Raw genomic sequence first — 27,225 nt, forward strand, 5'->3', positions numbered from 1 at the left:
ATAAGTACTTAACTTTACATACACTTCAGCTCTATGTTCTGCCATTCGTAGATGACATCACACCTTTCACAATATTTCCCGTTGGCCATGTCACCAGTCACCATTATAACAAGTCGAATATCTCCAGATTTCAGAACGGGATCACTGTCGCACTCTAACGTCTTCATCAATGGGGGAGCGGCGCCACACTAATTACTAATGCAGTTACTTTTTTTTGATTTCATTCTTTGTCTGGTGTATGGTGAAGACAGAGCTAAATTTGTAAGGTTGGAAGTATGTAGTTTCTATTTAATTTTTGTGTTAAAGTGACTAAAGTAGCCGATTTTATAAATATATTATAAATAATAAATAAATTTATAGGACCAAACCAAATAGCCGCTGGGCGGATGACATTATGATGAGAGAGAGAGAGATGATGAAAATCTAGTACCTTTAAACGAGCAATTCTTGTAATATATTTATTTATGTACATATACTTATATGTATTTCGGGGATATCGGAAACTATTTCGATGAAATTTGCTATATGGGGGTTTTCGGGGCCGAAAAATCGATCTAGCTTGGTCTTATCTCTGGTAAAACACGAATTTTTGAGTTTTTATATGTTTTCCGAGCAAAGCTGGCTCTCCCAGATATTAAATACTGATATGATACGAGTAGACTAGTTTCGTATTCCTGACTATATTATTATAGGCCAAGCAATAAGAAGGTATAGAGGGAAATGCTAGGAACACAATTTTTGACTCCGTAACTTTGTTTTGACTTGTTAGGAGGTGAACATATCAAAAGTCCCCGGCCGTAGCCCCGGTGCTGGGGGTAGAGGGGGAAAGGTCTCATTTTTCGGTTTTTCACTTATATCTTTGAAAGTTTGCGTCTTAGCGACATGACTACTAAGACAAACCAAAAGCTGATAAAATTTGTTACAACCCAACAAACAATTAAGCGACACTTAGCACTTATTTTATCACCTAAAGACATAGAACGGCTGTAGAATAGCTACATATTCTAAGCTTACAGGCTCTGGTGACATCAAGGTCTTTAAGAGGTCCATGTATAGCTTTAAGATCCACAGTAGCCGTTTTGGCCGCTATAATGCATCTTAAGCCGCTAGTGTTATAGCTCAAAGTGAATTCTACCACCTTAATATCTATATGAGTGATAAGCAGCTGCAATTTTCACTTAAGGTTCTAAACAGGCGATAAATAGTTATTTGTGTTACAAGGGGTCAAAGTTGTTGTTTAACCGCTCGTGCTAATATTGATACCCGAGCAAGCGAAAGATTCCAAAATTGAACCACGAGCGTAGCGAGTGGTTCGAAAAATGGAATCTTAAGCGTTGCGAGGGTTTCAAAGCACGAGGGTTAAACAAGATTTGCCCCCGAGTGAAACACAAAATTTTTCACCACACCAATCCGAAGCAAATATTAAATGTAAAATATCAAATAAAATCAAATCCAAATGAATGTTATTAAATATTTATCATCCAAAATTGTCATTTAAAACTCAATTCTACAAGCAAACATAAGAAATCGACTCAAAATTAGCATTTGATTACTTTGCCTCACATGTGAATAAAATGCAACTTTGCTATCAGTTTTTGAAGTGCAAAGTAAGCCTTTCCGAGTTGGTGTGGTGAAAAAGTCTTTTATAGCTCCGTGCATCATAATCGCTACTTAACTCTCTTGTATCACTTACAGTCGAAAAGAGAAGTTATGAGTCACCATTATCGATCATGTAGTCGCAGACGAGCGTTATTTAATACCTTAGTACATCTTATACTGTTATTAGAGTCTTACTTAGAACCTAAGCCTATAGCGCCATGTTAAATTGACCGATGAATCAATAAGCAAAACAAAAACTATTAATTAGAACGTAAATACTTCATAAAAATCGATACTTTTACTCAATATTGACCTAATGTTAGTATTGTTATATTTAAAACCGGACTTCACGTATATTGAGTAATTTTTCGAAAATTAAATACGGTGGACCACAAATAAAAAAATATTATATTCAGATAAATATGCAAAGGATCAGAGGCCCATTAAAATTTTGTTAATAATACATATAGTTTTTGACAGTGTAATTAATTTCGCCATCATAAATCCGCAGATAACTCCTGCATCAGTGAACTAAAATAATTATTTGCTTTTAATTATCCGCCATTACATTTCACTTTAAGCTGTCACAGAGCAAGCTTACGAATAATAATACAAAATGGAAACATCTGCAACCAAAGCAGATAAGGCTAAGGAAAAAATGTGCAATTACCTTCTTGAGTGTTACAAATATTGACTTTAAATGCTAATATACCATCTAAAGCTGAAAATATCATCTATACGGCCCTACACTACTACTCAAATAGTTAGTATTCGCTTATTTGGCACCCTTTTAAATCCTAAGTACTTAATCAACGCTATTACAACACTACTTTAGCGCTCTTCTACTACAACAGTTTGTAGTCACCTATATGCAACCCATCTAGGTCGTAAAGAATTAATTAACACTATTGTACCTCCACTATACCGCTCTTATGTCTCTTTTTTTATTCGCTAACCCTACTGTAGCACTGTTATAAATCTTATGGTGATAAAATTTGTGCCCAATCCGGGGTTAGAACGGGGTTATAGCCGGCTATAACTCCTATTTTTAGAGCACTAACAACCCCTAAAGAGTAAATAGGCGCTTATATAAATCTCTTCTAACCCTTAAATTTAGCGCCTAATGTTAGTTGGGAAGTTTTATTCAGTCAAGTTTTTCGATATCTTGAATAGTTTTTGAGATATCCGCTCTTGAATGTTTATTTAGGGCTTTCAATTTTATCTTGATATCTACATTAGTGAAGCTGCTAGGCCGTGTTTGGTATCATTTTCATATAAATCGGGGGTGCTGAATTCATTTTTGGTATCACATTGACACTAGGGAATGCAATAACCGGCCAAACTTCATAACCGGTTTCGGTTACGGTTATGCCCGAAAAATAACCGAATATCGGTTATAATCGGTTACGGTTATTTTAGCCGAAAAATTATAAATTTACATAGAAGTAATAAAAAAATACAAAAATCTTTGTTTTAGTAACTACAGTATTAGGGAATGTGAGTAAAAGTCTTCGTTTTTTAATAAAACACACCAAATACAGTAAAAGTAAAATATGACCTTGAACGTGATACAATATTCAATAAAAATATTTCATAAATAAGGGAAGTAAATTTGGTATATTTTTGTTATTGAAGTCCACGAATGACAAAAATTATAGTCACAGGCGTCACAGCCAAAAATGGCAGGATTTTGTAGTCATTTGATGATAAAAACATACAATTTAAGTCATAAATAAATAACCGAAAATAACCGTAACCGGTTATTCGAGTTTCCAATATTCGATTATGAAATTTTGTCAAAATATTCGATTATAACCGAATATTTCGGTTACGGTTATAACCGATTTGCATTCCCTAATTGACATCATTCCTAAGAAAAAAACATATAAACTTTAAACAAATTCCCTTTTTTTTTTCAATTCCTCTTCACGCTTAAACCGCTCAACCGATTTAATTGAAATTTGGTATACAGATATTTCGAGTCCCAAGACAGGACATAAGATACTTTTTATCTCAATATTCATTCTTTAAAGTTGTGAAATGGAGTATGGGGGGAATTCAACTTCGTCGACGAAACTGAATTCCTGAGGTTAATACTGCTTTAAGGTAAGGTTTGAAGTCATGTTTGGTATCATTTTCATCTAAACACAGATGTATACCATCCTAAATTTCATCTAAACCGGTTCAGCGGTTATTGACTCCCCATACAAACTCCCACCCCACTTTACACACCCTCAAAAGATGCTTTTGGTTAAAAAAAACTATCCTATGTCCTGTGTCAAGACTGAAACTATTTCTATACCAAATTTCAACGAAATTGGATCAGCGGTTTAAGGGTGAAGAGGGATTTAAAAAAATATATTTTTTTAAATTTTGGTTTTACTTCGGAATAGTGTCAATGTGATACCATAAATGAATTCAGCACACCCGATTTATACCAAACATGGCCTAACAGCTTCACTGATGTAGATATCAAGATAAAATTAAAATCCCTAAATAAACTTTCAAGAGCGGGTATCTCAAAAACTATTCAAGATATCGAAAAACGTGACTGGATAAAACTAGTAACTATTTTTTATCAGCTTTCGGTTTCTCTTAGTAGTCATGTCGCTAAGACGCAAAGTTTCCAAGATATCAATGAAAAACCGAAAAATTCGACCTACTTACCCCCCAGCACCGGGGCTACAGCCGGGGACTTTTGATATGTTCACCTCCTAACTAGTCCAAACAAAGTTACGGGGTCAAAAATTGTGTTCCTAGCATTTCCCTCTACAACGTTTTTTGAGCATTCATTTCCTGACCTATTAGCCGCCTAGCAATTTTAACATTCCAACCTTTTTGCAATCATAGATTATGGCAGTTTAAAGCGAATCCAGATGGACCTTAAACTTTTTAATTAAAAAAGTAATAATCATAAAACTCGGCGAGCTATCTCCGTGGGTTCAACGGTCGGAATCAAAATAATATAAACTATTGTGCACTTTACTCCATTGCAATAAGGCGAAAATCTTATACATATTTATGAAGGCGATTACGAAGGAATTCCATTGTTAAGTTGGATTCTGGATTGGACCGCCGCCATATTGTTTTAGCAGATTGTGAGAGGATGAATATCGATTATTATTGTATCATGGCTTACATTTTTGCCAAGTTTATTTTATATTCTTCTCACTTCTTCCTTGTTTTCTCATCACCGAGGGTCGTGACCACATGACCTCGTTACCAGTGTTGGCCGAAAAGTTAATGCGAATTGAAAATGTTGGCCATTAACCATTATAAATTGAACCTTAAACCGTAACGGACGATTACAGTTTACGATTCAATTTATAATGGTTAATGGCCAGCATTTTCAATTTGCATTAACTTTCGGCCAACACTGCTCGTTACAACCAAGCCCTCTGAAATCTGGAATGTATGGACCTAGAGTCGGGCCAAGATAACTCTACATCTACTTGGCATTTGTAATGACAATGCATGGCAACGTCTGACGACCGGTCTGGCCTAGTGGATAGTGGCGCTGCCTATTAAGCCGATGGTCCTGTGTTCGAATCCCGGCAAGAGCATTTATTTGTGTGTTGTGCACAGATATTTATTCCTGAGTCATGGGTGTTTTCTTTGTATTTGTATATATATAATATACAAACCTATATCGTTGTCTGAGTACCCACAACACAAGCTTTCTTGAGCTTACCGTGGGACTTAGTCAGTCTGTATAAGAATATCCTATAATACTTATTTATTTATTTATTTAATGTCATCGTTAATGACAAACTATGAAAATATGACGTTTATAATAACACCCCCTTACTTTGTTATATTCCAATCAGTGCAAAATTAGCTTAGACTCTATCCCAGCTTCTGAATATTATCCAAGCTTCGTCGTAAAGACATAAACACCCTATAATACGACCTCGAGATCCTTAATTATAGGTACATTACATATTTCTGCTTCATTAACAAACCAGTTTTTGCAGAGTCCCTCCATTGGCGCCGTTTGATTGCATTGACCCCCGCTGCGAGCTACCTGGGACGTTATTTTATTCCTGTAGCTTGTAAGGAACAGTGGAAGATTCAACATCTAATTACAATATTATGGTATCGCCTTCTGATTCTGTATTCGAATAATAGGTATAGTCGCGGACGGTCTAGAACGCAAAATGACTAGTGTAATATTTTATTACAATATTTATTTTAGTCTACATCGCGAACGGTCTAGAACGCAAAATCGCCACTTTTTTATATCACTAGGTAGGTTAGGTTCGTTAGTTATCTTCAAATGGCCGAAGGCCAAACAGCACAGAATAGAAGCCCCGCGGTAGCGGGGCTCCGTCGACATCGCTAACGTAAAGATAAATCGACGAAAATGATGTAGGAATTTTGCGTTCTGGACCGTTCGCGATGTAGACTAAAAGTGATATAGGTAAAATATTACACTAGTCATTTTGCGTTCTAGACCGTCTGCGAATAACCCGAATAATATAGGTAAGATCTATTGTAAGTACAAAGTTTCAGAGCAATCTAGCTAGTCATTAAACTACGTTTGTATGGAGAACCGAGCTGCGGACTCTTTAACTAGCCTACACGCTACATACAATTGGGTTAATTTAGCTATTTAACAGGTAGAAAAAAATATTGCAAATAATTATGAGATACTGGAAGAAAAACGTCCCATATGCAGCGTTAAATGCACAAACGTAGTGTTATCGATGATATACCTTATTCCATTGTATTAAATGATTCATCATTTCAGCCTATATACGTCCCACTGCTGGGCACAGGCCTCCTCTCATACGCGAGAGGGCTTGGGCTATAGTCCCCACGCTAGCCCAATGCGGATTGGGGACTTCACATACACCTTTGAATTTCTTCGCAGATTCCGATGTGTCGGAAGCCGGTGTTGCTCGAAGTTCGCAGATGTATGCAGGTTTCCTCACGATGTTTTCCTTCACCGAAAAGCTAGTGGTAAATATCAAATGATATTTCGTACATAAGTTCCGAAAAACTCATTGGTACGAGCCAGGATTTAAACCCGCGACCTCCGGATTGAAAGTCGGACGTCATATCCACTCTGCTACCACCGCTCATATGATTCACAGTAGAAATACATTTCTTGTGTTTTTTTTATGCAACATTAGCATTTTGACAACCGCTTATTTATATTAATGGGTGTTGTTTAAAAAAAGGTTTAAGTTTGAGCAGACTTTGAGCTCTGGGTTCCGTCATCCGTGTCGTAACATTTGCAATGTTTGATCGTTTTTTTTAGATGTTACGCAAGGTTGATCACGGTCTATACAACAATACAGTCATTAGACGAAGCCATCTAGACAGGGCAATCGTGCGGGGTTCGAGGGGCGGGTCGCGCGCACCCGAGCTGCATACATCGCTATTGTTCGTAGCTCGGTACTACTTACACGGCTAACGTGTCTTATTTGAAATGTTTGTTGGTATGTTTGTGTAAAAGTCTGTGACAACCCTACTGTGTTCTTGTGCGGTGTCGGCATTTCCGCAAACATCAAGAATTGAGGAAGGCACTAGTTTTTACGGAAGCGACTGCCATCTGACCTTCCAACTCAGAGGGGAAACTAGGTCTTATTGGGATTAGCCCGATTTCCTCACGATGTTTTCCTTCACCGAAAAGCGACTGGTAAATATCAACTGATATTTCGTACATAAGTTCCGAAAAACTCATTGGTACGAGCCGGGGTTTGAATATTGGTACCTCCGGATTGAAAGTCGCACGCTCTTACCGCTAGGCCACCAGCGTTTTTCGTGGAAATTTTAGTTATGGGTTTTTTGAATGTATCTATACATATTATAATAAAGCTGAAGAGGGTCGAAAGTCTGATGTACATGGAAGATATTCGAAAAAAATTTGGCTGGGGATACTTAGAATCGATAACAGAACACGTTCCAACAGTTTTTAGAATTTTTGTCTGTTTATTTGAACGCGCATCACATGAAAACGGCTGAACGGATTTTGATGAAAACTTTACAAATCTAACACTTTAAACTCTCGCGTTTTGTACACATATTTAATTACACAAACGGGTCTACCGCGATATAATTTCATTGTTTTTACCTTTAATTCCGACGTTTCAGCTGAGTTGCACCAGCTGTGGTCACGGAAAGACTGACGTCCCAACAAATGTCAACGGAGATATTAATAAAACACCACTAAACTACCCGAAATTAGTTTATAAAAATGTTCGGGGTAGACAAAGAAATTGCAGCTACCCGTTAAAGTTTAATGTTTATTGTCCACGGCACGACACGCAACACTCAATAAACATTAAACTTTAACGGGTAGCTGCAATTTCTTTGTCTACCCCGAACATTTTTATAAACTAATTTCGGGTAGTTTAGTGGTGTTTTATTAATATCTCCGTTGACATTTGTTGGGACGTCAGTCTTTCCGTGACCACAGCTGGTGCAACTCAGCTGAAACGTCGGAATTAAAGGTAAAAACAATGAAATTATATCGCGGTAGACCCGTTTGTGTAATTAAATACTTTACAAATCTGTCGAGAAAATCCACGGCCAGGTTATAGGCTATAAAAATACAACCCCTAAAAGGGGGGGTAGCCACAACACGCGATTGACTTAAGTTTGCCCCTGAATCTTATGGCGCTACTTAGGAAGGAGGGGCAAACTTTTTCGCGCCTGGTTGGGACTAAAAGTAAAAATGTACAACTGTCTATCAAATTGCGTTTTTTATATCGAAAAATTTTCGCGCTCGCTTCGCTCGCGTTTTCAATAACGTTCTAATATATGATAAAGGTGATATTCGGGTGGCAACTGCAGCAGCATTACGAGTACTCTGTTGCAACGTTACTGCTGCTGCAGCACTGACAATTTTCGTGATAAAATGATGTGACTGTTTTCTATACTAAAAGTAAAAAAGTACAACTGTCTATCAAATTGCGTTTTTATATCGAAAAATTTTCGCGCTCGCTTCGCTCGCGTTTTCAATTACATTCTAAGATATGATAAAGGTAATATTCGGGTGGCAACTGCAGCAGCATTACTCTGTTGCAACGTTACTGCTGCAGCACTGTCAATTTTCGTGATACAATGATGTGACTGATTTCCAAACTAAAAGTAAAAATGTACAACTGTCTATCAAATTGCGTTATATATCGAAAAATTTTATTGTAATACTACTGAACCCTGAAAGTAGCCCTGGGGCCGCGACGCCCACAACATTCTTAGGGTTTCTTAACAAATTAAAATTGGAAACATTTCTGGGAAAGTTGGGAAACTAAACTTAATTACAAACAGCAACACTCCTAACTGTACATCAAGCGGCATAAGGCATAAGGTCCTCCGATGTACAGTTAACAGTGTGGGCGATGTTACCTACAATAATAATAATAATATAGCCTTTATTTCTGACATTTAAACTTAATCTATATACATTTTTTAACTTGATGTTTTCTTGTCAGTTTGCCTTCCTTCTGGCAAAGGCCTCCCCTAGAATCGTAGTATCTTCTTAGTAGTTTGTGCCTAGAATTTGTCAGTCTTCTGTGACTTCTGTCCCTGGCTTTTGATTCAGGTTGGATTCTTGTTTAGCGTTCTAGTTGCTTTATTTAGATATTTATTGTTTTATCTGGTTTTTGTTAGTTATGTTTTTACATTTCGTTTTTATATTTCGGTTTTTACATTTTGGTTTACTTTTTCTAGGGGGTGTTGGTCGTACTCCCCACGGGGGCTGGTCCCCGGATTGGGGAATGTTGTGTTAAAAGTTGTTTTGGTTTTTAGTTGTTTTTGTTTCCGGTGGGTTTTTGTTTTCCTTGCTTGCTATTTACTTGTGGATGCTTGCGAGTCCGATCTAGAGAGGTTCATGAACTCATATCCATTTGTTTTGTTCATTTTACAAGGGGCTAGTTGGCGTTCTTCCTGCTTATTGCTATTGTTATTGAGTATCGGAGAATTTGTTGGTGATCGTTTTTTTTTTTTCATTATTTTTTCCTTGGCTAGGTTTTTCCTTAACTATCAGTTTATCATACTTGATCATAGCAATTTTCCCATTCTTGATTTCTTCTTTTTTCTTGATATTGAGGTCTTTTCTTATTTCGATTACGTCTTTAGTAGTCTTCTGATACGTAGATATTTGTTGGTAGTCTTTTGACTCTTTTCTCTTTTTTTTTTTTTCTCTTTTTTTTCTTTTTAGTACTTGCCTTTTCCTCCATGCTAAAGTAAATGGTATGTAATATAAATGGTACCTATACCTACTTACTTTCATAAAATAGATAAACGTGTACAGTTAGCACCAAAAGTAGCGGATGGGGCTTCGCGTCAAAGATTTTTCTTTTCCATTTTCTAATAACTTAACAAAATGGATACCTATGTCTTGTTATGTAAAACAATGACCCCCTTATTCATAAAAGCGCTACAAAACTCAATTAAGTAATAATCGTTTGTCTTTATCTGTCATTTTGACTTATGTATTTGTGAGAAAGGAATAAAAGTTTATTCAACTAAATCAGGCCCGTAAAGTTTTCTGAACAAGGGGGTGACTAAAACAGATACATTTGAACGCAAATTGGCAGAGTATTCCATCATTTCCTGCGTAGCAGATCTTTTTGCCACCTCTCACGACGTTCTCCTGATAGCCTAGAAATGACGACTATGACGGGCAAAGCTAGATGGAGCGCACAAGTCACTACACCGCTGCATCTACATCTGCAGGAAGCCGTACGGGTGACAGAAGCCTATGGAAGAGACTGGTCAGCAACATTAGGACATGATGTCACGATCCTCAGCATTGAGGGAACGACTGATGATGATGATGAGATCTTTTTGGCGCATTGTTTCATCTGCTACTATTGATGCTAACTGTATTTACATACAATCAATATTCATACTTAAGTTTAGTGGGTACAGTTGGCAGCAGAAATAGCTAAGAGGCCTGGGTGTTCCTAATGATCTACACACACTTTTTTACTTGCTGAACGCGTAAACACAGCACACAGTTGATAATTTAATATTTATAACAAAACAAATATTAATAGCAATTCAATTACATTGTTCACAGTTCCGGACAACTTGATTGATGGGCATATCAGATATTATTGACATGAGCATAACATTCTTATTATAATGGCCGGCATATGCAGAATGGGTAGGGATTGCATAAAAATAAAGTACATTCCACACCCAGACATCAAAACTTGCCAAGACAAAAGCAACAGATTTGTAGGAATAAAGATTCAAATTAAAATGGAATGGGATACCCTTTTATAGGCGTCAGGGCTGCTAGAGGATATAGAATAAGCATTTCCTAGAGGGGTAAGGCTTGTGATTCGAACTGACTAATTGACTAGTAGAGAATGCCGTTAGGGGATCCACCATTGTGCCTCTCTTCATTTTCAAATTGAGTAATACAGTTTAAATATAGTCTAATACCTTTAAACGAGCAATTCTTGTTATATATTAATTTCGGGAACCTCAGAAACGGCTCTAACGATTATGATGAAATTTGCTATATGGGGGTTTTCGGGGGCGAAAAATCGATCTAGCTAGGTCTTATCTCTGGGAAAACGCGCATTTTTGAGTTTTTATATGTTTTCCGAGCAAAGCTCGGTCTCCCAGATATTACAGTTTAAATATACAAACTTATAAGAAAACCCTCTGTCATATTCAGATAATCACCACAAGCCCTATGCAGGAATTAGGAATGAGTAGGTTTTACTACTGAAGTTACTGGCCTGAGATGTATAAGAAAAAGAACTCAACTTATTAAATTATGTTGTCTCTTATGTATTGCACTTAACTGCATGGTACTACTAATTTTTTAATTCATGAATGCACACAAACTGTATAAACTTGTTTTGCACACCATACAAGTGATTTCATGGGAGTCATTTAACTCATAAATTACTACTAAGACAACCCACAACAGATGTGAACTTGCGAAGATGCGAAATTAAATATTGACTTCATTTATTAAAAAGTTGCATTCTCTTACAATAGTTACAATAATAAGGTCTTTTATAATCGGAAATTCGAATAAACTACAAGTACAGTACAATGGACTCGATTATCGATAATAGGTATTATTCATTGCAGTCGGAACAAAACACCGAACAAACGCATCTCGCATACCTAAGCGAATATCAAGTATGAAACAGTCGTTTAGTATTCATACTGCGTCTAGACAAAGTAATATTGTCAACATCAAAGAACCTAGCGACAAATTACACACTCCCGGGGAAAACTCTTTAATATCTGCAACGAATGACCATAAAACTTAAAAATAGCACCGCAAAGGGCACTCAGGATGCGACTTACCGGATAAAACCAACGAAAGGAATAAAACCGCTCGCAGAAAGCACATCATAAAACACTTATCACTTAAACTGGCCACATTAAAAAGTTAACATTCGATTTTCGAACTAACTACGAACATTTTTAATTGAAGACAACGTTGGAAGTGGAATGTTGGGTTTTTGGAAGCCGTAATGTAAATATTATGCACCACTGGCACCGGCGTCCGGCCGGGCGGCGCATCAAACGATGAAAACGGCGAGCGCGAGCTTTGAAAAACCGCTTTCACGGACGGCACACTAACGTAAGAAGTGGTGCATCTCTACACACACAAGCTTGGCGGAAGGATTCCAGACAGCAGCTAACTTCATTGAATATTTGACAGTTCATTCACACCATTCGCGTTCGGAAACCATAATGAGTGATATCCTTTTCCTTTTATCCGTTAATTTCTTACAGCACTTTAAAATTTAACAACAAAGGCATTCGCAACTGCAACAAATAATTTAAACTAACAAAGTTGCATACATATCAAAGGTCGTTTAAAAAAAGAAGTTACAAATTAAATATTAATTTTAAAAAGAAATGTACAAAAGAATTTTGTTTCAGAACGCAGCTGTAATTTGACAGGATCACCGATAGATGTCACTTTGCACGTACTTTTGCTACTCGACGTTAGATGGCGGTGGCATTCAAAAAAAATAATAAGGTAGCTTTACTTTATAATTTTCATTTAATTTTATATGTTAATAATTCCGTTCTATAATGAATGAAACTATCATCTGATATTTACACATTCTTTTTATTTTTGAAATGATGCTTAGCAAATGTCTGAGCAACAATCAATGGAAATACCAAAGTGGCATCAGCGTACAACTTCACTGGTGTGGCATTAGGCTTGATTTTTCCCCAAGAAACCGCTTCATCTGGCCTGGCCCCAGCGTCACTTCCATCGAACTCGCTGGCTGTATTAACATATACAGCGAAGTCAGCTCCGTTTCTCATTAAATTCGCATTACAGATGTGATGTTTGATAACTCCACCGCCAAGTATAACCATGCCAGTATTATTCGCCTTGACTGCCATAGTGTTTAGTCTTCTCAAGTCCCCTAAAATATCAATAATAAGACCAGGCCGCTTGTAAGAGTGAAAATACATCATATCCCCCAAAGAACCATCGGTTAGAGCTGGACTGTATATAGGAATATTATTCCGCCATGCCCAGTAACAGACTGAGCTTTCATCATTAATCCTCTCACCGAGTCTTGCGATGATTCTAGATGGTGACCACACTGTCCCATCTCTAATCTGTTCATCAAGCATTTCATCCAACAACGGAGTGACCCACTCCTCAAAACGGCAGTAATTATCATTAGGTACTAGGAGATTCCCGATTCGGTTAATACCGCGGATTCTTAAGGATTTTCCGCTCAAGTTAAAGTCACCGACATAAGTAGGAGCGAGGCATTTTATGAAATCTTCCTCTACTCCGCCAGCGGTTGTCACAATGCAGTCAACAAGTTTATTTTTCACGAGAAATCTGATAGTGTCTCTCAAGCCGGAGGATATCATATTAGAAGTATAGCCCAAGAATATAGTGCAATTAGTTTTTTTCTTGATAAAAACATCCTCTTCGTACGGATCGCTTGTTTCTTCCGTCAAGGCGACTGATCGACATTTGAGCATTTTATTGATTTCTGCAACAGCTTTCCCGAAGCTTGTGGCTTGGAAACCAGAGTTTACATAACTCTCGAGTAGTTTATTGTAGTCTGTACCGAGTTCCCAATCGTACCCGGTCACTATAGGAGTTTCAGCAGGCAGTTCTTGGCTTGGTTGCAGCACAGCGTTTAGCGCTACATCGGGGGCAATAACCTTGTCTTTCTCGATTATAACTCGATCCATGATGATTAACTTGATTCTTGTTCAAGTCTTCAGCAAGCATTCACATTTAAAACGAATGGTTTTCTTAATTAAAACACTAATGAAGATGAAAATGCGTCGAAATCTTCGCCTGAAGCAAAAAAATTCAGACAACTTGACATTGACGTTTGACAAACGTCAAAAAGCAGCTGTTGTGTGTTGCCAAGGAAATAAAAAAAGCATGAAAATTTGTATTTTGTAAACATATAGTTGAGCAGATCTTGTCAGTAGAAAAAGGCGTCGAAAAATGTAGGCGCGAAGGGATATGGTCTCATAGAAAATTTGAATTACGACAAGATTTGCTTGACCATCTATAATTGTAAATTTATTTTCAGCAAACGAGTACAAAGCTAACAAACAACAATCATTAAGTCATCTCTCGTATTTTGTTAGATGAAAGAACAATATAAAAGCATGGCACATCATTTGATATTTATCATTATCGAACAAGCTTTATTGTACCAAGGAAAAAACGCAAGGAAGCCTGCACTTTGGCCTGTAGCCTGTACACAAATGCGGGAAAATTAAAAAAAAATAAAAATCGGGCAAGTGCGAGTCGGGCTCACACACGAAGGGTTCCATAAAAAAAAAAAAAAACAAAGGAAAAGCAAAAAAAAAACGGTCACCCATCCAAGTACTGACCACTCCCGACGTTGCTTAACTTTGGTCAAAAATCACGTTTGTTGTATGGGAGCCCCATTTAAATCTTTATTTTATTCTGTTTTTAGTATTTGTTGTTATAGCGGCAACAGAAATACATCATCTGTGAAAATTTCAACTGTCTAGCTATCACGGTTCGTGAGATACAGCCTGGTGACAGACGGACGGACGGACGGACGGACGGACGGACGGACGGACGGACGGACGGACGGACGGACGGACGGACGGACGGACGGACGGACGGACGGACAGCGAAGTCTTAGTAATAGGGTCCCGTTTTACCCTTTGGGTACGGAACCCTAAAAATGAAGTTCCAACCAATCTTGGGCCAGAGTTGGGACTGCAGCATAATCCCGCTTGTGCAATGCTCAAAATAGGTCTATGTCCAGCAGTGTAACTTAATTTTAAAGACTGAAAATATTAAATAAATAGTCGGCCTGCCTGATCCCCAACTGCCGACGGCGACCGGAGCGGTGGTAGAAAGCAGCCGTAGGCATCATGTCAAACAATTCTTCAGAGCACAGCCCATTGTACTTGTACAAGCGCCTGAAGCGCTAGAACTCACAAAGAGCAATATCAGCAAGAGCTGGATTTAACCCTTCGTATGCCTTTATCAAAAATTTGCTACTGAATTAATAACCTTGAAACTGTAAAATACCTACAGTCCAAATTGTGTGGTACGTAAACGGGACAAGGCATATGAAAGATTGAAGTTCCAATATCTCTAATGTTTCTGGGTGTTTAGAGAGCCCCGCTTTAAATGTCTCTTACTAATGGTTTATGTATTCAAGGAAGTTAACCAAAACAGCCTCAACACGTAATAACTATTACAACTTTAACTGCAATCGAGTTCATTTAACTGCGCTGTTAGCTTTAACCGCCCTAAAGCATTATAAGCTGTCCGCAGGTTCCCATCGTATCCATCAAAACACCAGTCAAGTATGATGGCTTTATACTTAACAACTTTGCCTTGTTAGAGGTCATATTTATGTTGGTTTTATTCTATGTTTCGTTAACAGTTTGATATAACTGTGTCATTAATATCTACCTTAACTAAGATTAATGAAAGTAAAAGTTTTCTTGCGCCTGCGCTCTTCTTGACAAAAAAGTCTTAAATTATAAATAAACACAAGATATTTTATTACCTTATGACGTTTGTATTAAGATTCAAATTAGATTGAGGGAATTATATGACTTGTAACGTTTTTGTGTATTATTATAATTGCGTCATAGATAAAGTGTACATGGGGAACGGTTATTATTATTATTATAAATTATTTTAAATATAATTTACATGTCAAATTTTGGAGTGGACAGGAATTGTGCTTTCTAAAGGTTTTGGTTGGTACCTAGTTGCTTACCTACTTAAAATTACCGAACCAGGGGGGCTACCGCGAAAACCGAAATTCGCAAATTGCGGGGATCTTTCTCTTTTACTCCAATGAAGGCGTAATTAGAGTGACAGAGAAAGATACCCGCAATTTGCGAACTTCGATTTTCGCGGTTATAGCCCAGCTCACCAAAGATTACGAGGTTCGTGTGTGAGAAATTCAGCCTGTAGAGGAGAACAGCCAGCCATACGAAATAATTTCTACCCATTCTAAAACGGAGACCTTCGGTTTCGCTCGGACAAAGAGTCGTGGCAGAAATCGCTAGCATATGGTGTTCTTTCCCATTTCCCATTTTTATAAGAAATGTCATAAGCTTACGTTGTTAGTACAGTCAAGTGTAAAAATATGGGTGCACAAATCATCTCAAAAATATGTCCCATAGCTCTTATGTCAGCGAATTAAGAACTATGGGACATATTTTTGAATAAGTTGGCTACACCCATATTTTTACAGTTGACTGTACCTATAGTACCTATACAATTAATTCCCTTCCCCTTTCGCTTTGCCTGGTAAAGGTACAAGTAATAAAAAATACAATTAACAAGCACATTTAACAGTAAAGTACTTTAAATGCTATACAACTTACGTGATATTTAGCCACTATAAATTAAGTATAGTCAATTTGACTTTATTTAAATTACATAATACAAGAAGTTGTGAAAAGGTCAATTTAGTTAATGTCCCACAAATTAAAAAGGATAAGTCCTTTATGTCTCTATAAGTAGTTAATTAAAATGAAAGTTAATTAGGGACCTACTGGTTAATGGTGTTTGAGTATAGTAACTTATTAGTACCAAAGACGTATGTAACTTCGTATAAGACGAATAAAGTCCAAGGAAAAAGCGTGCCTCGGAATTCAAGTAAAAGTCATTCTATTCTTTTTGTTAGTACCTAAGTGTTGTAAAGTCGAAGATTAGTTGTTCAATGTGACAGCTGAAGTAGACGGCGCTGTATGGAGCCATATGGCAGCAACATATGTTTTGTGTACTTAACTGTATTGGCAAACGTTAACTTTTGACATCTATAGTTAGCGAATAAGGTATGAGACCGTACAGCGCCATCTATAACAGCAGGAGGAGCTTGCTGGAAGAAGGTCATCTTGGCGTTCTACAATCCATAACGGTGTCAAAATGTTTGAAGATAACCGCCTCACAAGCTTAGACACAAAAAGCCAGTTACGGAAAAAGAGACCTAAGTCCACCTACGTGTACACGCTCAACGCAGCTGGCCAACTTTATTGTCACGCGTGCATTAGAGTATTTAAGACCAAGTTCGGCCTGGTCAGCCACATAAGGGTTCACGCTAGACAACGTCCATAATGTTTATTTAGGGTCGCCGTCATCGACAACGACGAGAAAGACGAACGGTATTGGTTGACATAATTTGATAATTGCCTACCAACTTTTTTTAACAATTTTCAACTCTGTTTAATCAATAACTAATTCTAAATCCATCAAACCTTTAGGCCAGCGGTCGGCACCCTTTTAGCAGCCAAGGGCCACATAGTAGTTAACGAAGTTGACGCGGGCCGCACTTCGTTAATATGTGTGACTTCATCAGAAATTGTCGTTTGTCAATATTACATACAAAATAGCCAAGGGGGCTCGCGGGCCGTAAGTGAGAGGTTCGCGGGCCGCATGCGGCCCGCGGGCCGCTTGTTGCCGACCGCTGCTTTAGGTTAATAAACATGCGAAATAAAAAGACACACGCCACCCAAAAATAATTGCCCTCCTTTTTGCACTCAAGTTAAAAGCTTGTAAATCTTCAAGCCGACCCACATATGTAATAATATCTCATATCATGCATGACATGTAATATTTTTTATCATAATGTAGTTTCAAAATCCGGTTAGAGAATCCGAATGACGGAACGACCAGACCAAATGGAAGTTGGAACTTACATTCCGATGTCAAAATGATTTCATTTTGTTATCTCTCGCGCCAATACGTGTACTAACAAGTACGAGCGAAATTCCCGCACGAATGATAGCAAAATGAGATCATTTTGATATCGGAATGTAAGTCCGAATTGGCCTCCAGTCTAAGAAGTCTAATTATCGTATGTAACATTTGTAACAGTAATGCGACCCGTCCGGGAAGAATTGCGTGTCATGTTGAGACATCGGTATGCTGTTTTACTTGACTGTTTCTTAGTTTTATCATAGAATAAATAATAGTACTAGGTACAGAAGATTCACTCTCTAACAAAACGCGTCTGTTACGATTAGGACAGATATGACCGCTAGGTGGCGCCACGCGCGGCCTATGGCTAGCCACCAATATTGGTGTGGAACGGATGTACTTGCAGCTACTTGTTGAGTTGTTGCGACGCGACGAAATCGCGGAGTGAGCCACGCCTGGTTTTATGGTCCGATTGAGATACAGTAGGGCCTCGCTAATCCGGACTTTCTATAATAAAGTGATCCCTGTACCCGGACGCTCGCGACGCGCAACTTCTCTTATCAAAAGATAGCAGAAATTTTAAAATTTCTGCCCGACTAAGAGTTTCTTCGAATTATTTCTGCACAAATGTAAAGCAGAAATATTATAATAACATGTACCTATAGTAGTATAGGTACCCTATAATGGACACGGAACCAGTAATGGGACAAAAAAACACAATTCCTCTAAAATAAGTATATAAAAGTAGTTTATAAACACTGGATATATTTTTATCATAAATAAGAGTCCTAGAGCTGATTATGTTTGATTTTTTATTAAATTCGGTTATTTTTTAAGAAATGTGCGTCAACCCAAAAGTTATCGTGCCACTGAAAAAAAATATCACTAAAAATTCTTAATAACTTCGCTAAGAGAGGTGAGTTAATTTATTAAATTTTAATTAATTAATACTCGATGAAAACTAGAATGTGTTTTGTTAATTGCATTTACCATGAGATAAGGTATACAACACACTATGTTGTGACTCCACAGATGTAAAAAAATAGTGGTATTTGGCCCAATCCCATTATAGGAGCTGTAAAACTGCATACCTCCTATGATGGGACAATTGACATAATGATGCTTGCCATGCCATAATTTCATGTTTTAAACAATACAGAAGTAAAATGTAGTTACGAAATATGTGAACCAGGAGGTATGGGGTCATCCATTAATTACGTCACACGTTTAGGGGGAGGGAGGGGGTCAAGAAAATGTGACATATTGTGACATGGGGGAGGGGGGAGACACAAACTTTGTGACGTCACTTTAACTTCATCAGTAACCGAATTTTTTTTTTTTAATTATTTTATTCGCTGTACATTTAAATAACAAGTTTTTAAAACGATAATCGTTTTTATTCTTTTAATTTTCTTTCCTAAGCAGTTTTGGGTTATAAAATTACTAATATTTATATCGTCAAAAATAATTTGATAAAATATTAATAATACTTAGGTACTTACTTAATTCGATTTGGCGATTTCGTAGAAAAAATGTGACGTCACACTAGGGGGGAGGGGTTTGCCAAATGTGACCAAATGTGACAAGGGGGGGGGGGGAGGGGTCAAAAAACCTAGAAATTCGTGTGACGTAATTAATGGATGACCCCTATTCTCGGACTTAGGATAAATTAATATCGTTTTTCCAAACTTTTATTTAACTTGCCTTGTTAGTTAGTGTGGGTCAAATCTTGGTAGCTGAATTTGACCCACTTTTCGATTTTCGATTCAGTTGAAATTTTGTGTAAGTACGTAATTAAGTATGCAAATCGGATGATAATGCAATATTATGATAACATGGACTTGATCTGATGATGGAGACAGGAGGTGGCTATGGAAACTTTATCGCAATAAACCCTAACTAATTGTGTTTGGGTATATTAGAATTGTCTCGATGAATCTAATACAATAATAATTGGCTGTGGAAAGAAAAATACATTCAGCGATAAAAGCTTATACCAAAACGTGATTTTTTTGCCATAACTTATTCCCCATTTCTATAATTTATACTGATAGAGCAATGTCCATTATAGGGGGCCCATTACTGGATCCACGTCCATTACCGGGGGCCCATTACTGGAACTTTGGTGTCCATGACTGGAGAAAAAAAGCATAGTTTTAATTTGTTAATTATGTGGAAACTCATTGCAGTATCTTTGATACAACACGCCTAAAACATGAAAGGCGGATAGGACTTTCATCTTTTAACACGCTAAGCGGAGAGAGTTTACATGTACAAGGGAAATATCATAAATACTCCAAATTTCCTCTTAAATGTCCCATGACTGGTGCTGTTACTATATATTCTACATGACATCAAACTTGTCTTAAAGGGCCTCTGCGATGTTGGCTTCGGCCCCACGCACGCCTCCCAAAGGTCCGGGACCCCATGGTCCCGAGATATGGTAAGATATACTTATACTATAAGTATTAATAATACAGCCTATATAAGCCCCACTGCCAGCAATGCCCAGGCACAGGTAACGCGAGAGGGCTTGGGCTATACTCCCCAGCTGCTAGCCCAATGCGGATTGGGGACTTAACATACTTAATTACTTTTGAATTTCTTCGCAGATGTATGCAGGTTTCCTCACGATGATTTCCTTCACCGAAAAGCTAGTGGTACCTACATATCAAATGATATTCCGTACCTAATTTAAGTTCCGAAGTTCTCATTGGTATATACGAGGTACGAGACAGAATTTAAACCCGCGATTGAAAATCGGATGTCATAACCACTCAGCCGCCACCGCTTTTATTTTAATACATAGATGTAACAAGGATGGATCGCATCCGAAACACAACCTACACTGCGCTCCAGAACCTGCATAGCTGACGTAGGGGAGACCGCCAGGTTGAACTCGGACTGGGCAGAGTGGGCACGTCACGTCTGCCGCATGCATCCGGATAGGTGGGCTAGTATAGCTCACCAAGTGGATGCCGCTAAATAAGCAGACCCAGACGGAGATGGCGGGACGACTTTAGACACCTTCATTAATAACTGGCCGGAAAAATTTCAACAACGGGAGTCGTGGAAATCAAGCGAAGAGGCCTTTGCCCAGCAGTGGGACACTATAAAAGGCGATTAAATATATATATATGTAGGTAATACATGTGTATGTATAGCTAACAACTTTATAGCATATCAACTGTGCACAGAAAGCAATAAAAGCTCGTAAGTTTAGTTTTTATCCGGAAATTCACAGTCAATCAATATTTTTGTTTTTATTTTTTTCCTATTCTCTTCGACGGCAAAGTCGTTGTGATACAAGTTGCCTCGTCAGGGTGACTTGCACTTGCAGAGCGGTTTGTGAACAAGTGCTTGCCGCGGGCGAAAGTAAGTGGAACAGATATTAATTTTACTATTATATTCTTTTATAGACTGGATTTTGGTAAGATTACGTAGGCTGGTATGCAGTAAAAGGTACTTTTGAGTACGTTTTTAAGTATATATGTACCTACATAGTATCAAAATTTGTGATTTCTTACCACACCTTAGATTAATGTATATTTATTTTGCCAAAGTTCTTTTGGTTCCATAATCAGGTACAGGTTTTCAATGTCCGTCTGTCTGTCTATTTAACTCGCTGACCAAATTAAAGCTTTTCTGGTCACGGAGCTAAGTAGAGACGGACGGTCAGGTAGACGGACAATGTAAAACTGTGATGTTTGTTAGAGAACTCTAATTAAATTTTGCTGAAGTTGAAGTCCCAGTCTAGAATTCGTTCGCTATATATTTGTATTTACATTTATTTAAGAGCCTTTGTCAGCGAAACTCCGTCGGCTCCGTAAGGCTTCTAAACTACATACCTAAATCCAATTTAAAAGTACAAATATTATACAATGCTATAAAAGTAAAATTAATAAATTCTATTGTGATGTTATATTAGCCTCCTGAGTCCCTGAGGCCTTTATAAATGATTAAATCCAAATGGAGTTTTGAATTAAAATGGAATAGAAGAAGGTTGCAAATTCAAAACTGCAATAATGATAAGGGGGACTCAGGAGGATAGAAAATATCCGTTGAAATATAAAATCCTCGAAGGCCAAGTTCTCGGGGCTGATGCTTTATGATATGAAGCATAGCATGTATGCCTGATTAGCTTTTAGCCGGTTTTTTATTTGTCTAATCCAAGGCTCGCCTAAATCACGACGTACTTTAGCACAATCCATGTATTACACAACACAGCACATACGTATCATAATAAAATAACTAAGCCATTAAAAAGTCCTAAATAACACTCTCACACCACCGTAAATTGCATCTTACAGCCACAACTTAAAGTTGAAATTGCTTTAAATATAATCTCAATTGAAACTGGTATTTTCAGTTACCGTATAAGTAGAAAGCTAAGTGGTCTTCTATCACTGTATTGACCCCGATGCTGTAATCTGGTAATCTATTAACTATTTGTAAGGATTTGCTGCTTTAATTGCCGTAGTTTCGGCCCCATTCGTGTTAAAGGAAGCCTGTTAGCTTCGTGAGTTCGTGACCTCAAAACCTATTCGAAAAATTTAAAAAACCGGCCAAGTGCGAATCGGACTCGCGTTCAAAGGGTTCCGTCCATTAAGTCCGACTCACGCTTGACTGCACATTTCTAATAGGTTTTCCTGTCATCTAGGTAAAGAACTATTTTGTTTATTTTTTTCAAAATTTTAGACCCAGTAACTTCTAACCTATGTATTATAAAATTATAAAAATATATTTGTAATTCTCAAGATGAGCTCTTTCATTTGATATATAACACGATATAGTTTGAAAAACGTTATTTTTTAACTTTCTCATTTACGGGGGGAAAGTGCCCCCCGTGTTTAAAATTCATTTGTTTACCTTACAAGTCCATCTTTGGGTCACTAATTTACATATGTGTACCAAATTTCAACTTAATTGGTCCAGTAGTTTCCGAGAAAATAGGCTGTGACAGACGGACAGACAGACAGTACGAGTGATCCTATAAGGAGTATAAGGGTTCTGTTTTTTCCTTTTGAGGTACGGAACCCTAAAAACATACTAATAGTTATTAATATTAAATAGGTATTAAGAGACACACGAACCTAGCCGCAACCGTGCAATTAAAGTTACCCCAGTGGGTTAACTCTCTTTTCGGGCCTTCTCGGCTCCGTTCGGCTCAGCATTGCTCCGAGCAATTATTAGGGTTAGCACAACTTGAAGTCCTTTTGCGTGCACGACCACAGATAAGATAATTACTTGAATTTTGGCAACCCTAAATAGCCGAAAGGTTCGTCCCTGAACCGCTGCCAACTTCGGTTTTGTAGGAAGTGTCCTTTCTGTACGGTAGTACTATTATTTATTCTGTGGTTACCCTCTCATTTTAAAGCAACGTGCCATGGTATAATAATATACTCCGCCTGGTACTCCATTCCCGTCTTTTCTAGGTCACCTAACTGACACGGGCCTACGTCATCATGCGACAGCGCTATATGATAATATGCGATAGCGCTATATATAGCGGCCATGTTGTTGTGACGTAGGCCCGTGTCACTCTGGGAATGGAAGACCATGTTTTATTAGACTATGCAACGTGCGTGAATGTTCAAGTACTTAACACATAATGTCTAGAATTATAGTCTATATCTTTAGATATTTAATTAAAAGTAACAATTTGTACATTTTCGGGTAGTTATAACATTTATTGATTAACCGACCAATTACAAAAACACCTGGATCTGTCACTGAACGACCTGACCTTAACCTACATTATTTGATCATGTAATGTTTTCATCTACCCTCAACTGGCTTAAGAAGCCATTTGAGGGTAGGTTTTGTTTTCTTTTATTTAAATACCTAAAGATACAGAGTATAGTTTTCGTTGGTAATGATTGTAGTACAAACAACAACAGTCTTAACTATCCATCGGTGGACCTTACGCCTTTTGTTATAAAGTTTACTAATGGTCAATTAACAGTGCGGGCGATGGTACCATTAGTACCTAAAAAATAGAGCGCGTAAACGTTTTTCATACAAAAATTTTCCACACCAAAGTATATGCGACACAGAATTTCGTCAATATTTTGTACTTTTGTGACCTCGTTTCCAAACATTCCACAAATTACATAACACAGCATGTGTCACTGAAATAAACATCAATTTGCACCTTTAATGATAAAGAAATGTTATCATCCTTGCAATTTATTAACACTAGAATGCAATGCAAGTGTGTTTAAATTCTACATTTCGTCACTACTTTGAAAAAATCTTGTATCTCGCACTGCTACTCAAAGTTTAAACGCAGTAACTCTGTATGCATCCCATAAGGTAAACATACTAGTGCTCGACATGCTAATGCCCAATAGATGACACCTTGCGGTCACCTCTATTGACAATGACTTAAATTTATTTTAAGATGACATGTACTGGGACCGCGTCGAGCATAACAATACGTTTACCTTACATAGTTACCACATTTTTATTTTCATTGACAGAATAAGATACGAGTGTTTTTAAAGTAGTAACGATTTCTTACACATTCACTATCCATCCCAATGGATTGCTAAATGGATTGCTATAAAAGCATTCCAATTTCAAAATTGGAATGCTTTTGTGACAGGTTGCGGTGTCAAAGGTCACCGACTGAGGTAACGGACGTTTGTGTCAGATAAAATGTGTTACTAAATTATTAATTAGGTAACGTTCTCTTGAGATCATGTTACGTTTTTATGTAGGTAATGTCACGAGTCACAGTTTTTTTTTATGTAATTGTAAGTAACTTCAGTAACAAATATAAGAGCCTCGGTAGAGAGTAGGTACTATTTTGTACCATTTGGAGTTGAAACTCTAGGTCCATGGGGTCCCAGCGCGCACAAGTTGTTCGCAGAAATCGCGAAGCGTCTGATTGACGTAACTGGGGACCGAAGAGCTATAACGTCAGCGTTAACATCATCATGACAGTGTACTCGTATGTCTCATTAAGGGCCAGTTGCACCAACCACATTTGACAGACTGATCAACATCACTCAGCAGAGAACTATGAAAATATGAAATGACCATACAATAAAATTTAGCGAACGCTTTAACGGTGACAGACGGTTTGGTGCAATCGACCCTTAATCGCGTGGCGTTAAAAAGTGACACTTTTCACGTTGATATCACATTGATAAAGCGTAATACGCTTGCTGGCCCCTGTTTCACCACGGTGACAATTGGTCGTACATTGACGCTAATAGGTACCGTCGTTACTCATCGACCCAAAAACAGGGAAGCGTGGTGCAACAGGCCCCTAGTTGGACAGTAAACACGAGACATTCTATACGCCCGGTTAAACTCTCGAATAGAGATACCTCGAATAGTAGTTTTGGCCGAATACCGAATACCGAATATTCGGCCCCCCCTCGGCCGAAGCGCCGAATATTCGGCCTAACATTTGTAAATTTTGAGTCACATTTATTATGAAAACGTTTGCTAAGATTTATTTTTCGTTGCTCAGAAATAGTCAGATACGAGTCAATAAAATCGAACCCATGATAAAAATAAAATTATTAGTAACCAACAAATGCTCAAAAAACAGTCATCGTATTTAACAACTTTCCAAAAAAACATTTTAAACATTATGTTTAGTGGTTCGCGGCTATTTTTATTGTGTTAAATAATTACCTTTTTAGTAAGGTGTAAGAGATATTCGGCAAAGTGGCCGAATAGGCCGAATACCGAATAGTTGCCGAATATTCGTGGCATCTCCACTCTCGAGTACCTAAATGAGACAGCTAATAAATTACATATAGGTATTTCACACAGTTCAAAGTGTCAGTTCGGTTAAGTAAAGCGATTCATTAAATGGTGGCTCAATCGCATTTGCTAAACGGTATTGGGACGAAGTAATTTAATAGGCAGTTAATAAAGATGAGAAATACGTGACAGGTCATGCCTCGCTGTAGGGTTAATATATACTTTACACAATGTGCATACTTATAGTAAGAAATGTAAAACTATTTTATTTCAACATCAGTATATCTCGTTTCGACCAAGTTTCGATGACTGTAACTACGCAACATGTAGGTACCTAAAAAACCGGCCAAGTGCGAGTCGGACTCGCGTACTAAGAGTTCCGTACCATTACGCAAAAAACGGCAAAATCACGTTTGTTTTATGGGAGTCCCACTTAAATATTTATTTTATTTTGTTTTTAGTATTTGTTGTTATAGCGGCAACAGAAATACATCATCTGTGAAAATTTCAACAGTCCAGCTATCACTTCATGAGTTACAGCCTGGTGACAGACAGACAGACGGACAGGCGGACGGACAGCGGAGTCTTAGTAATAGCGTCCCGTTTTTACCCTTTGGGTACGGAACCCTAACAATTGACTTAGAAAGAAAGTTTTGAAATCTTCGGGATCGATATTTGGGGAGGAAACGTTTACGTTTGGATAATGAGAATTGGTTGACTGGTAGGAAAGGCCTCCTGGCATTAAATCCGCCATTTGTACTTTCATGTAGGTACCTATTGTGCAATAAATAATGTTTCTTCTCTTCTTCTTCCTCGCGTTATCCCGGCATTTTGCCACGGCTCATGGGAGCCTGGGGTCCGCTTGGTAACTAATCCCAAGAATTTACGTAGGCACTAGTTTTTACGAAAGCGACTGCCATCTGACCTTCCAACCCAGAGGGGAAACTATAGGCCTTATTAAGATTAGTCCGGTTTCCTCACGATATTCTTCACCTAAAAGCAACTGGTAAATAAGTATCAAATGATATATATTTCGTACATAAGTTCCAAAAAACTCATTGGCACGAGCCGGGGTTTGAACCCGCGCCCTCCGGATTGAAAGTCGTACGCTTTTACCGCTAGGCCACCAGCGCTTCATTGTCCAATTATGTTTAAATAAAAAATAAAAAAATGAGGGAGTGACCCTTTCCCGCGTGTTTCTTTATTAACAGACGAGGGGAAGCCATTGGCGCCAAAACTTCAATCTTATCATGATAATTCCCTGTCATATATCCGGTTTTCTGCTCCACCAAAACATAATCAACTTCATCTACGCTTATTCATAGAGCGTATATGCATAACGTATCAAGAAAACCAGTATTAATTGGTCTCTTAATGTCTCTAATATCTGGGAGACCGAGCTTTGCTCGGAAAACATATAAAAATTCAAACATATAAAAACTCGTTTTCCCAGAGAGAAGACCTAGGTAGATCGATTTATCGCCCTCGAAAACCCCCATATAGCCACTCACATGCTTGATATTTTTCAGTGACCTCTATTATTATAATAAAATAAGGGTGACAGCTGGTAGCTACAGTTACCAAAAGCAATGGATAGGAAATTTCATAAATAAACAAGAATTGCTCGTTTAAAGGTATTAGATACATTAGGTACAATTATTCCGAATTCCAGACTATTTTATTATATGTATATTGTATACCAATTCGATGGCAAAAAAGCTTATGGCTAGTTTATTTGTAAGCGGTCATGGTAGCTTATGTACGCT

The 27,225-nt window shown here is 37.8% G+C and overlaps 3 protein-coding genes and 1 long non-coding RNA gene across 4 annotated transcripts in view; 2 read left to right on the plus strand and 2 right to left on the minus strand.

Annotated features, from left to right (window-relative positions):
• The window catches only part of LOC134801711 (tyrosine-protein kinase-like otk), a 65,338-nt gene extending 52,957 nt beyond the window's left edge, over window positions 1-12,381 (minus strand). The window contains exon 1 of the mRNA XM_063774309.1: window positions 11,890-12,381. Coding sequence (XP_063630379.1) covers window positions 11,890-11,938 — 49 coding nt within the window. The 5' untranslated portion in view covers window positions 11,939-12,381. The remainder of the gene's footprint in view (window positions 1-11,889) is intronic.
• The window catches only part of LOC134801905 (uncharacterized), a 537,245-nt gene that overhangs the window by 362,795 nt on the left and 147,225 nt on the right, over window positions 1-27,225 (plus strand). The gene's annotated exons all lie outside the window — the stretch shown is intronic.
• The window catches only part of LOC134801873 (uncharacterized), a 399,153-nt gene that overhangs the window by 130,780 nt on the left and 241,148 nt on the right, over window positions 1-27,225 (plus strand). The window lies entirely within an intron of this gene.
• Window positions 12,651-13,904, minus strand: LOC134801838 (probable deoxyhypusine synthase). Its single transcript, XM_063774473.1, has one exon. The coding sequence runs from the start codon at window positions 13,765-13,767 to the stop codon at window positions 12,655-12,657; it is 1,113 nt and encodes a 370-aa protein (XP_063630543.1). The 5' UTR covers window positions 13,768-13,904; the 3' UTR covers window positions 12,651-12,654.

Source organism: Cydia splendana, chromosome 23 (genome assembly GCF_910591565.1).
Source record: "Cydia splendana chromosome 23, ilCydSple1.2, whole genome shotgun sequence".
NCBI classification, from domain to species: domain Eukaryota; kingdom Metazoa; phylum Arthropoda; class Insecta; order Lepidoptera; family Tortricidae; genus Cydia; species Cydia splendana.

What these genes read in the sequence shown, in the direction of transcription:
- LOC134801838 (XM_063774473.1), bottom strand. Translation starts at nt 13,767, where the DNA reads ATGGATCGAGTTATAATCGAGAAAGACAAGGTTATTGCCCCCGATGTA.